Source organism: Loxodonta africana, chromosome 15 (assembly GCF_030014295.1).
Source record: "Loxodonta africana isolate mLoxAfr1 chromosome 15, mLoxAfr1.hap2, whole genome shotgun sequence".
In the NCBI taxonomy this organism is placed as follows: Eukaryota; Metazoa; Chordata; class Mammalia; order Proboscidea; family Elephantidae; genus Loxodonta; species Loxodonta africana.
In genome coordinates this window covers 36,238,415-36,252,294 of record NC_087356.1, presented here as the reverse complement: position 1 = coordinate 36,252,294, position 13,880 = coordinate 36,238,415, and the positions used below count along the sequence as shown (strand labels likewise).

General features: G+C 39.6%; 1 protein-coding gene across 6 annotated transcripts in view; it reads right to left on the bottom strand.

Moving 5' to 3' along the window:
• CTNNA2 (catenin alpha 2) overlaps positions 1-13,880 on the bottom strand; it is a 1,142,650-nt gene that overhangs the window by 74,654 nt on the left and 1,054,116 nt on the right. For all 6 annotated transcript variants that reach the window (XM_023552816.2, XM_010593677.2, XM_003413708.3 and 3 more), the window contains one exon: positions 8,810-8,961. In XM_023552816.2, coding sequence (XP_023408584.1) covers positions 8,810-8,961 — 152 coding nt within the window. The remainder of the gene's footprint in view (positions 1-8,809; positions 8,962-13,880) is intronic.

Here is a 13,880-nt window from a genome sequence, read left to right as displayed (position 1 = left end):
GCTAGACTTGATAAAATATCTGATTTGATCTCTAAGTCATGTAGTGTGTGGGTTACAAGTACAGATTCTAGAGACAAGACTGCCCAAATACAAACCCTTGCATGACTTTGGAAAGTTGTTCTCACCTTACTTGGCTCTGGTTTTCTCATCTGTGAATTGACATTGATACTAGTAGTTAATAGTAGCTTATTAACAATAATTGATTGTTGTGAAGAATAAGTAATGACCTCTGTGTTCAGTGTTTGGCACATAGTATACATTTACAAAAGTTTGCTATCATTATTACTTAATATTTTGAAATCAATTGGTTCAACAAACAATTTTTAAGTGAAGCTACTACTTGCTACAAACCCACTAAGGATTAAATAAGTCGTATAAAATATCAATTAAGCTGAAAACAATACAATGAAATAGGGATGGTTCCCTGTTTAAAAAAAAAAAAAAAACTTTTTTTTTTTTCAGTTTTAGAGATGAGAAATTCAAAGTTCAGAGAAGTTAAGTCACTTGCCCAATGTCTCTGAACTAGTAAGTAGCAGAACCAAGATTTGGACCCAAACACCAAAGTTATCTGACTCCAAATACACTGCTCTTCATTAGTTGGCTTCTGTCTTTATTATTTGTTTTGTTGTTGTTGTTGTTTTTAATTTTTTTGTTCACATTACAAATTAGACAAGAGCTGTAGTTATGTGATGGCTTCAAAGTGATTAGAATTCGATCAAGACCCAAAGTAATCAAAGTTAGGTCAAGATTCCTTCCAATCTGTACAGCCAATGTTGGGAAAAAATAAGAATAAATCCACAAATCCAGGAATATAATACTTTGCCCATCCTAATGACACTGGTAATAGATAACACACATTAAGGGCTCACCTGTGCCTTTTACTGCTTTCTCTAAGTGTTTTGCACACACTAACTCATGCAGTCCTCATAACAGTCCAATGATATAGACACTATTTTCTCCATTTTACAGACAAGGAAACTGATGCACTAGAGGTTGTAGCATGTACAAAAGCTTCTAACTCAGGCAGTCTGAAGCCTGTACTCTTAATTACCATCCTTTGTTGGTTCTGAAAGGATGAGCTCAAGAGGCGGTGAGTATGGTCCACGACGGGAAGATAGTTCATCTGTGTAAGATTTTCAGCTCAACTATCCTTAACCTGAAAGTTGACAGTCATCCACAAACTGCCTGCTGACACACAGTTGCACCACCTTCCAGGGCTCCATCTCTCAAAAGGAAGGAACAGGCCACAAACAGTAATAATGATGCAGCTATTCATTCCCCCTCCAAAAGGGTACATTTTTATTCTGATGGTTTCTTTGGCTACCTCAGTGTCATTAATCAGGTGTGGTTATTGATGAAGCCTTGAGATTGGTCAGACAGGCATAAAATGGGGTCCTTCATGCCAATATCACATTATACCTAGTAATTTTCCAAGCTTTGGCATATCCCTCTCGTTTTCCCTTTTGTCTTACTATCAAGCACATTAATATTCACTCCGTCTTCTACAGATACTCAATTTTCTTTCGCAGGAATATTGAAAAAAGGAGAGAAGAAAGGGGTTTTGTTCCCATACTTTATTAACTAAAGCAGGGGCAGGGTGGGCAGAACCTGGTTCAGATAACTGGGTGTATATTTCTTGTGGACAGAGACAATAATCTCTGATCCTTCCTCACTCTTCTGGAAGGTACTGAGGAACAATTACAGCAAGTCGGTAAATTCTGCTGACAGATGAGATGACAAGATTATAAACACTTTTCATCATTCGTTCTTGAAAGAGAAAAAAAAAAAAGGAAAGCTTCGTTCCACAGAAAAGTAAGCAGATTATGACAGTGTCTATAGCACTGTGTCCAAACATTTCAGTGATCTGTGCATTTAGCAGATGAGTCAATGGCAAACTCATCCTGGCAGCATAAGGCTAATAATGAGGAGCTTTTAGTCACGTGACTACGGCTCAGGAACCAAAGCAATAGAAATAAATAAATAAATGGAAGTATTCAAATCTGAATGTGGACCAGGGAACCCGAATATTTTTGCTCTGACTCTGCCATTCCTTAGAAGCACCAGCTCTAGTTAAAAACATGAACTCTGGGGTCCTCAGGTTGTTCCCCAGCTCAGTCCCTTCCTTGGTGCGAGTCCTGAAAAACTCACTTAACCACTCTGAGCCTGTTTACACACTGTATTAGTTATCTAGTGCTGCTATAACAGAAATACTACAAGCAGGTGGCTTTAACAAACAGAAATTTATGTTCTCACATTTTAGGAGGCTAGAAGTCCAAATTCAGGGTACAGGCTCAGGGGGAAGGCATTCTCTCTCTAGTGGCTCGGAGGAAAGATCCTTATCTCTTCAGCTTCTGTTTCCTGGTTCCTTGGAGACCTCCATGTGGCTTGGCGTCTGTCTCGCCCATCTCTGCTTGCTTGTTTGCTTGATTAATCTCCTCTTTTATATCTCAAAAGAGATTGATTTGAGCTACACCCTACACTAAATCCTGCCTCATTAACATAACAAAGACAACCCATTTCCAAATGGGATTATAACCACAGGCACAGAGGAGACAAGGACTTTCCTCCAGAGCCCACAGGGATAGAAACCCTTCCCCTAGAGTCTGTGCTCTGAATACGGACTTCTAGTCACCTAAACAAGAAAACACATTTCTGTTTGTCAAGGCCATCCACTTGTGGTATTTCTGTTACAGCAGGACTGGATAACTAAGACAATGGGCAAAGAGACTGAGTGGTTATGTGAATTGTCCAGGACTCACACCTAGGAAGCCACAGAGCTGGGACACAGCCTGAGGGACCCAGAGCTCTTGCTTTGAACCATCACAAATACCACCGGGCAAATGGAGGAGCTTAAAATATTTTTTTGGGCCTTAAACATTCAGCCAACCCATCCAAGCCATCCATATAAATAGTTCTGTGCATGTGCAGTTTGCCAATTGCATGTAAATGTGTCTCCTACTCGCACAGTTATTTTTTGAATTACTCGTTCTCAAAAGTATGTTATCTTTTTCACTGGTCAAGAACCTCCATAAATTAAATGAAACATGGAAATACAGGGATGATTTTATAGGGTGGATGAATCACCAAGCAGCGTAATTCACTGAGCTGGAGGTTGGAAAGTGAGGGTCAAGCTTCATTTTGCCCTCATGTATGCTCGAGGAAGGCATTTAAAAGGCCTTTAAACAACAAACAACACTTTGGATCTAGTCCTGGTTCCCTGTTTTTACTGCTATTAGAACTATTACTAGGACAATTACTACTGTTTAGTTGTAAAAGTGAGTCTTATCTGTAAAATGGTACGATTAAATTATTTGACCTCTAAAGTCTCTCCCTTCTAGAAGTCTATGAGACTAACTTGCTCTGATTGTAGAGGCCCAGGTACCTCGGGGGCGAAAGCAGTTTACAATAGACTGCTAACCTAAAGGTTGGCAGATCAAACCTACCCTGTAGTCCACACAAGACAGGCCTGGCTATCTACTTCCATCAAGATTACACGGGGTCACCATGAGTCAGAATTGACTTAATGGGATAGGTTTGGTTTTGGTTTTATTATAGAGGCCCAGGAAAATCATGTGATTTGTGCAGGGTCCCACTGCCTGTCAGTTGCAGAACAGGATCAAGCAATTGCTCTCTGGTTCCCAACCCAATGCTCAGTATCCTCTATAACCACCTCTGAAAAGAAGCAAACTGAGGAGAAGCTGAATGGTATAGTCATTTCACCTGGACATGTGAGTAAAATGTAATGCCAAAAACTAAACCAAACTTGTTCCTGTCAAGTTGATTCCAACTCATAGTGATCCCATGAGCCAGAATAGAACTGCCCCATAGGGTTTCCAAGTAGTGGCTGGTAGATTCAAACTGCCGACCTTTTTGGTTAGCAGCCATAGGTTGGTAGCCATAGCTCACCGTAGCTCTTACCCACTGCACTGCCAGGGCTCTGCGGACCATTTAAAGGAAAGGATCAAACGTATATAACAGTTTCATTGAGAGTAGAGGGGTAAGGACGTAGGATGGCAACTGCAAGAGAAAAGTCTGAGTGAAGCACAACAGAAGATTTTCCAAAGAGCTCTACACCACTGGAATGGGCTGCAGATTGAAAAATAGAATTAACGATGTCTTAAAACATCAGAATTGACTGGATGGCAACTAACAACGACAACAACATCAAACCCATTATAGAGCAAAATTCCCCCAGTTAGGACTGGTTGGCCACTGCCATCTCTTGGCTGGCCTACTCTGGTGGCCCCTAACTGATCCCCCTGCTTCTGCCCTTGCCTCATACAGTCTATTCTCCACAGCATAGCCGCGGTATTGTTTTAGTTGCCATGTAGTTGATTCTGACTCATGGAGACCCCATATGTGCACAGTAGAGCTGCTCCATAGGCTTTTCAAGGATGTGATCTTTGGAAGCAGATCACCAAGTATGTCTTCCAAGACATCTCTGGGTGGGTTCCAATTGTCAGCCTTTCAGCTGGTAGTCCATTTGTACCACTCAGGGACTCCATAGCCAGGGTGGTCCCTTTAAAATCTAAGTCCGATTATGTCACCCCCTGCTCAGAACCCTCCAGTGGCTTTTATCTTATTCAGTGTAAAAGCCAAAGTGGCCCTCAGGTCTCTAGCCTAGCTCCCAAGTAGGGCCTCTGCACACGCCATTCCCTTTGTCTGGAACTCTCTTTTTCCAAATACGTTTACAGTTTTCTCCCTCCTCCTATCTCCAAGTCTCTTCTCAAATACCATCTAATCAGTGACACTCATCATAATATCCATGGCCATCCTTGCACTCTATCCCCTTTACATTGCCTTAGTTTTTGTTTTCTCCATATTATTTATAATTATCTGGTGTATTATATTCAATTGTTCTGTCTCTCATCAAGATAATATAAATTCCATGAGGTTGAGGACTTTTGTCTACTTTGTTCACCTCTGTAAGCAGGCACATACAACAGTGTGGGACATTTAGCAAGCATTCAACAAATATTTGATAAACGAATGATCAAGATTGAATCATCAAAAACAAATCTTTTAAATCATACTAATTATTTCAAGTTAATTGAGTTAAGAAAACAAAACTAGGGACCTTAGTGGGCCAAGTTGTTCAGATGGATAATGACAATCTCTAATGGGTAAATCCATTTTGGCTCACAAGTTGCTTCTAAAGTCTTTTCAACCCTTTGATTTTCTAGCTATTGACAGATAATCTGATTCTAATCTCTGCAGTTTTGATAATATCATTGACTTATTTAACAAATTCAATTTTATTAATGCAGATTCCATTTTATTAATGATCGTATGAAGATAAACTTCATCTCTGTGAGGTGAAGAAAGTATTTATTGAGGACTAATTGTCAGGCCCATGTTATCTATAGCTTGAGAGCTATGATAATGTCTAACCATTTTACAGATAAGGAAACTAAGGCTTAAAAAAAAAAAAGGCTTAGAGAAGGTAATCAGGATGCCAATGACGCATCCCCCCCAAAAAATTAAGCCATAAGTTTTCAATCTTTCTTGGTTTACAGTAACCTTAGTGTTTCAGTCAATTTTATGGTGTCTCTAACACAAAACAAAACAAAAAACTAACAGTTATGTTGAGTAAGTAGTTAGTACAATGCACACACAACAGGTTCTAAGTTGTTAGGTAGCAAAAATTTTAAGTTAATTTGATCTATTTCCCAAACTTTGAAATCCATTTGGAGACCCATGAATTCTCGAGCTTTGCTTTTTATCACAGCAACCACCAAAAACCCAGCTTCATAAATATATGATGTCATCAAAAGGAATGTACCAACCGAATGCTGAAACTGTTACCTGGAGCTAGTGGTTTACACAGTATCCAGGAGATGTCTCCGTGTTTCCCTCCAAACTGTAAAATATCTTGCAGTGCCCTGAGGTGCCTTGATGCACAGTTTAGAAACCATGGAGTTAGACTATAGACCCGTATCCAAACCCTTTGCCAGTCCCTATCATTTCCCTGTGCTCTTATCAAAAGTATGATACATAGTAAAATTAGTGGGTTCCATTTACAGAAGTTTACCAGTTTAGCATATAGACATCCCTGTAGATTCTTCAGGGTCATTCTTAGGAAAAACCCTACTAATTTGTGGAATACGGGTCTCCAAACATCAAGATATGGCCACCTGCTACCCTGCCCATTTAGGCTTAATTTCCAACACTAAATGTTTAATCCTTTTTGTCTTAAATATATGTTGGTCTGACAGATTTACCTATTTATTTGTTAAACTACTTTGGGGAGTAGTCAGAAAAATCAGATCACGGAAGGCGAGCCTTAGCAAGAAAGTGGCAGACACAAAGGCAGGAGGGGCAGAGGAGACTTGCTCCAAGAGATAAATCAGGTCTTAAAAGGTGGGGATGGAATACACCAGGGACAAGTTTTGTCTCCTTCAGAGGGTTGCCTGGAGCTATCCTGGAGGGCCTAGATACCAACATCACCATTAAATATGTATAGATTGCCCAGAGGCAAGGTGATGGAAAGTCTGACCCTTCAAGGTCCTTTCTGCAGTTATTCCTGAATTACTTTTTTTTTCTTTTCCAAAGTATAATTGACACCTTAGAAAGGGTGCGAGGACGACTGGGTTTCCTGGGAAAGACACAGCTCTACTTGTCTTATGGTCTTTCTTCTTGGCTTAGTATAATGGATTTTTTTTTTTTTTAGGTATACTTAATCATTATACTCAGAAAGAAACCCAAGAAATTATTAAAGTACGAAATGAATCCATTTGGATGCTGAATGAAGGAGGTTTTTAAAAATAACAATTTGTACATTCTGTGCGCTTCTCTCTTCCTACATTTTAAGTGTGAAAGCCATCTGATCAAACCACTTGAAATGTCAAGATGGAGGAATGACACTTCATGTAACAAAGATATGGCATTTTATCTAAAATTAAATTTTTTTTACAGCTCATGAATGAATAAATGAAAGATGGCTATAAATGCCTTCAGCCTCCCAGATGAATAGTTGTCACAAAAATGTGAAGGCTAACAAAGCAGAAAAATGGCCAAAGAGGGAATACGTCTGGAGGATTGTAGTGGAATTTAGAGCCAAATGCTTAGAAAACATAACTCTGTGGCCTATTATTTTATTTCACAAGTTTGTACGTAATGGAAAAAAAGGATCTAATTTTTTACGGGATTACAAGGCTGACTATCTTTCCTTTCCTTTTCCTTTAATTCTCAAGTCTTTTCTGTCAGCTTGTTAGATATCTGCTACTGCTTGTTGTCTCTCTTTCTCTCTCTCTCTTTCTCACACACACACTAAGACACACACACACCATAAGGCACTGTGCCAGACAAAGCACCATACTGAAGAGAAAAAAAAAAAGAGACAGCCTTTGCTTTCTAAAATTTCACAGTCTAAAAAAAAAAGGAATATACATAAACAGAAATAGTGTAACACATACTCGCACATGCAGAAACAGTTATAGATGGTTAAAGGATAGAGTCATGATTTCTGAGGGAGAAAATCTGGGGAAAGCACATTTGGGCCAGGCCTTGAGAGCTGGTAAAAGTTTGACAGGTATAAAGTGAGCAAGTTCAAAGAACAGGAATTTAATCTGACAGTCCCCACATTTCAAACCTGAACTCCACGTCATTAAGCATAATTACTTTAGTCTGATATAATTTACGGAATACTCTGATCACTTCAAATTAATTAGACAATTATTATGAAAGGAAGATGTCTTTGATATCAAAACAGTCAAGCTGACTTAAAGACAAAAAGATCAGAAGATGCTGTTTGAGCTCCCAAGTGAAAGTTTGGTGGATGCTTCAGGAGAAGTAGGAATGTATTGGTCTAACCTCCCAGATGCCAACAGTCTTCTAGAGAATGACTCGTTCTGGTGACACTTCACTTTGTGTCGCTCAGATCACTTCAGGCTCATTGTTTGTGCTTGGCATACCACACGTGAAGAGGAACATGAATCAGAATTAATACCATACAGGAACAGCCTTGGGCTGTTGATCCTGATTCTCCTTCTTCCTTGTGAAGTTAGAGCAGGTCAGACACTGTCCCCATGCCATGTTTGAAAACTACTACATTAAACCGTTGGTAGGTAAGGAGAAAAAAAATCTCATTTTATGATGGAGTGCAATACAGCGATTAGGCAGAATGGGGAAACCTATGTGTCTTAACAGAGATAAATGAAAGCACATTACAGATAAAAAAGTGAGTTGCAAATGACACTACATGAGTTTAAAAGTCAACTACATTATCTATTTTCTAGACCTGTGTCTATATATATTTACCTAGACAATGGTTTGGAAGGCTCACAACTACCTGAAAATGGAGTCTGAGGATCTAAAGATAGTGGGTGGGAGGTGGAGGAAGGTTTACTCTAGGGCTATCTAGCCTTGTCTATAACCTTTTAATTTTTTTACAAAGAGAATGTAGATATGTATCACTTTTGTATTTAAACAATAACACTACTAAGCTGGGTAATCTTAATATTTTTTTTTCCATCCATGGTTTTTTGATCCTGATAGGAAGACAGTATTGGGAAGAGGAACAAATGGACAATAGCAGGGGAACCCCAAGATGGTATCAAATTTCAGGAACAATGCATTCAGAGGCAGGCAGGACACCGTTCTTTAGGATATTGAGTGCTAATCTGGTCTCCTAGGTTGGAATTCCCTATTTTTTTCATAAGTACAAGAGTCTATCTTATCTAACTAATTAGGACCCCAACAGCTTGCCCTGTTTAACTAAGTAATTAAAAAATAAATAAATAAGACAATTAACTCTTTAGGGTCACTGCTAAAAGCTCTGTAAGTTCCAGGCTACAGAGGCCTCACATACCCTGATCATCAGCACAGCCTTTCTGATGTCCCGAACACCGTCATATACCAGGCGAGAGGCATCGATGAATTCATTCTCCTCAAACGGCTGAGGGACGTTGGCACTCAGGGCTTCAATGGCAACCTCTACTTGTTCAGCAAAGCGTGGCATCACTGGGTTAAACAAAGTAAAAAGCGGTGGATTAGACAATCTTTCTCTCACAGGCCCTCATTCCAGCCCCTGGGCAAAGTGGCAGGCCCTAGCATTCCAACAGTCCAGTGGAAGAGGACTAGATGGGACACTGCCCAGTTTGGGGTGAGACCAATATAATGGTTTTTGTGCCATTTACCTTTCCAGGAAAACAGTTACTCTGACCACGGTGATGGTTTGCAACAGAAAAAGTTTTAGAAACCTGCCCAAGGTAAAGTGATATAATGTTTAAGAGTACAGATTTTATGTCATCCCAAACTGAGTTGAGATCTACCTGTTAGTGACTAGCTTTTAAACCTTGGTCAAGTTTGCTAACCAAAAAATGGCGGCAGTTTGAATCTACCAGGTGCTTCTAGGAAACCCTATGAGGCAATTCTATTCCATCCTATAGGGTTGCTATGAGTCAGAATCAACTTGATGGCAATGGGTTTTTTTTTCTTTTTTCTTTTTAAATCCTTTTAAACCTTCTAAGATCCTATCGGATTCAGTGAGGCGGCTTCTGGCACTTACCAAAACCCCCTGCCGTTGAGTCGATTTCAACTCATAGCAACCCTATGGGACAGAGTAGAACTGCCCCATAGAGTTTCCAAAGTTGTAAATCTTTACGGAAACAGACTGCCACATCTTTCTCCTACAATCTGGCCCTTAGAAGATAACAATAAATATTTAACTAATACATCCCGTTGCTGTAGATTTTGACTCATAGCAATCCTATAGGACAGAGAACTGCCCCACAGTGTTTCAAACTGCCAACCTTTCATTTAGCAGCTAAGTTCTTAACCACTGCACCACCAGAGCTCCTAGCTAATACATAGATATGCTAATACATAGCACCAGCAGACACAGCTGGCGAATAAACCAAAACCCACTGCTGTCTGAGTAGATGCCAACTTGTAATGAGACTACAGGATGGAGTAGAACTGACCCATAGAGTTTCCGAGGAGGGCCTGGTGGAATCAAACTGCCGACCTTTTGGTTAGCAGCCATAGCACTTAACTACTCAACCACTACACCACCTGGGTTCCCAGCTGGTGAATAGCAGACCTTTATCCTGCTCAGCTAACCCAAGGGTCGGCAGTTCCAATCCACCAGACGCTCCTTGGAAACTCTGTGGGGCAGTTCTACTCTGTGCTATAGGGTCGCTGTGAGTCGGAATCGACTCGAGGACGCTGGGTTATACTGCACAGCAAGGAACTCATGAGCCACTCTGACAATCTGCTTCTGTAAAGATTACAGCCTTGGAAACCTTATAGGGCAGTTCCACACTGTCCCATAGGATCGCTATAAGTCGGAATCAACTTGACAGCGATGGTTTTTTATATTTATTTTTTTAACATAAACAGCTTCCTAGTAAAGTATTAATGAAATGACTAAACACATCCCATTTTTGTTGGGAAAGCAGGAATTGAGACAGAGAGAGATGGCTGTGGAGGGAGGCTCATGGGTGAACAGGGCTGAAGAGGAGAGGGAGAACACGGACTCTAGCAGAAAGGCCTATGGAGAAAGAAGACTGATGAGCTCAAATATAAATTTGATTCGTTTAAGTTTACTATGGCCTCCTTGACCTGACAATAGACGCGTATGTAAGTCTCTAAAATATTGACACCTCCTTCTTTTTACAGGAATACCTACACACGACCGTAGGGATTTGTGGAAAGTAAACTCCGTGGAAAGGTCTGGAATAGTTCCACTGGCTACTTAAAAAATGCGGCAGATTCACTGATTCTCGAAAATTGTAATTCAATTTTCTCAGCTGTTATCTTGTAGCAATCAATTCATACGGCAAACGAAAGCCAAAAATACACTTCATTTTATTTACAAGGACCATAAAATAGAAACATCATTCATCTATTTCCGTTTCTGAACTTTCATGCTTGATTCATCTTTATGCTCATTTTCATCCTGTGTGGATATTTTAACGTCCATTTTAATTCCCGATGTGAGAAACTCTGCTAAATTACTTTACTCTCTAGGGTCAGAGTATTCAAGATAGAACACTCCTAGAAAAATGTATTTCTACCAGAAAAAAGTCAGATATTATTTTTTAAAAATTAGGGAGTGGGATAGAAGAAAATAGAGTAACCAGTCTTTCAATAGAAATTATCAAAACCAAAACATACATGGGGTGGATATCCCTTGGTGGGTGAATGACTATGATTGGTTCTCTATACTATTTTAACTTTATTTTTAGTCTTTTGAACTCTGCTTTTAGGTAAAAATAATTCGGGGGATACTGAGCTGTATTGTTGCAAATATGAATCAAATGCAATTACATTTCTCAAAACCAGCATGTTAAGCTCAGGCCATTCTATATATCCATTTATGTTAGGAACAAACAGTTTTACATGACCCAATAGTCCAGATAATTGAAACTGACCTCCTTAAGCATGAAAACATTTTTATATGTATTTGACATTTGGGGATGAGTACCTTTCTTACGTGAAATTGCAAATTTCCCTTCTTTCTTAAACAGAAAATGCTGAATAATATTAATTTCATTCTATGTGATGTCCAAGCCATTATAATCATGACCATCAATGATTTTACAGGTTTATATATATTATCAGGGGGCACTGGGTTACGTAAAGTTATTTGCTCTTATTGTATAATTGATAAAGAATTAATACTTGTACATGCATGTAGGATAAATACTCCTACAAATCAACAACAAAAAAAGTAGGATTAATATTCACACAGATCAATAAGAAAAAAATAGAAACATAGTCAAAGCATTATAGCAGGCAATTCACAGAAAAGAAATCCCATATTACTGATAAATACATGATAAGATGTTCCACTTCTCTAAAGATTAGAAAAACTACAATGAAAACAGTGAGATAATACACAGCTATTGAGATGGACAGATTAAAAAAGGTCTAATAATATCTTTAAACCAATCAGATTGGTTTAAAGTCAGGAAAGGTGTGCGTCAGGGTTGTATTCTTTCACCATGTCTATTTAATCTGTGTGCTCAACAAAAAATACGAGAAGCTGGACTATATGCAGAAGAATGGGGCATCAGAATCGGAGGAAGACTCATTAACAACCTGCGTTATGCAGATGACACAACCTCACTTGCTGAAAGTGAAGAGGACTTGAAGCACTTACTAATGAAGATCAAAGACCACAGCCCTCAGTATGGATTGCACCTCAACATAAAGAAAACAAAAATCCTCACAACTGGACCAGTGAGCAACATCATGATAAATGGAGAAAAGATTGAAGATGTCAAGAATTTCATTTTACTTGGATCCACAGTCAACAGCCATGGAAGCAGCAGTCAAGAAATCAAAAGATGCATTGCATTGGGCAAATCTGCTGCAAAGGACCTCTTCAAAGTGTTGAAGAGCAAAGATGTCACCCTGAAGACTAAGGTGCACCTGATCCAAGCCATGGTATTTTCAATTGCATCATTTGCATGTGAAAGCTGGACAATGAATAAGGAAGACCATAGAAGAGTTGACGCCTTTGAATTGTGGTGTTGGCGAAGAATATTGACTATACCATGGACTGCCAAAAGAACGTACAAATCTATCTTGGAAGAAGTGTGTCCAGAATGCTCTTTAGTGGCAAGGATGGTGAGACTGTGTCTTACATACTTTGGACATGTTGTCAGAGGGGATCAGTCCCTGGAGAAGGACATCATGCTTGGCAGAGTACAGGGTCAGCGGAAAAGAGGAAGACCCTTAAGGAGGTGGATTGACACAGTGGCTGCAACAATGAGCTCAAGCATAACAACGATTGTAAGAATGGAGCAGGACTGGGCAGTGATTCATTCTGTTGTGCATAGGGTCGCTATGAGTCAGAACTAACTCGACGGCACCTAACAACAACAACAATAATATCAATCTTGGTAAGCATGAAGAAAAAGGACACTTTTACTGAAGAAGTGAGTGCAAATGGGTACACATCATTCTGTGAGCACTCTGACAAAATCTAGTGACATGAAAGCTCCAGTTTCCTAGCGAATTGGGACATTATCTAAACCAAAAAATCCATTGCTATTGAGTTGATTCCAACCAATGGCGACACTATAGGACAGAGTAGAACTGCCTCACAGGATTTCAAAGGCTGTAAATCTTTAAGGAAGCAGGCTACCACATCTTTCTCCCATGGGACATATATCTAAAAAAAAAAAAACTAAGGCATGGCCAAATATTAACATCTAGAGGGATGTTGACTGGGAGGGTTGAGTAAGTGTTTATTGGCATCTACAGATAAAGTTGTTAGGTTGTACATTCTAAGAATTAATAATCAGAAATATTATTCAAAACCTGGGAATAAAAAGCTTGAAGGAAGCTCTGTCAACAGGAAGGAAGCTAGCCCCAGCCCCATTCTGACTCCTCCAACTGAGGAGGAACAACTGTGAGCTGCTCACTCCAGGCCCATGGGCAGTACAAAATCTGTTGGGGCCAAATGGCTTCAGGGATTTGAATCAGGAAATGGTCAACATATTAAAGCAAATAAATCACGAGGTCAAACTGTTGAGTTTGAAAAGCAAACTGAAAAGAAGTATTTGTGAGAATTTAAAAATACTCAAAAGAGTACGATGTATAATTTAAGCACATAGGAAACCCTGGTGGTGTAGTGGTTAAGTGCTACTGCTGCTAACCAAAGGGTAGGCAGTTTGAATCCACCAGGCGCTCCTTGGAAACTCTATGGGGCAGTTCTACTCTATCCTATAGGGTCGCTATGAGTTGGAATCGACTCGACGGCTCTGGGGTTTACATATTTATTAAACATGTTCTGAAAGGATTTATAACACTTTCAAAAGGTTGATGGTTCAAATCCACCCAGAGGTGCCTCAGAAGAAAGACCTGATGATCTACCTCTAAAAGGTCACAGACAATGAAAACTTTATGTGCAGCTCTACTCTGAAACA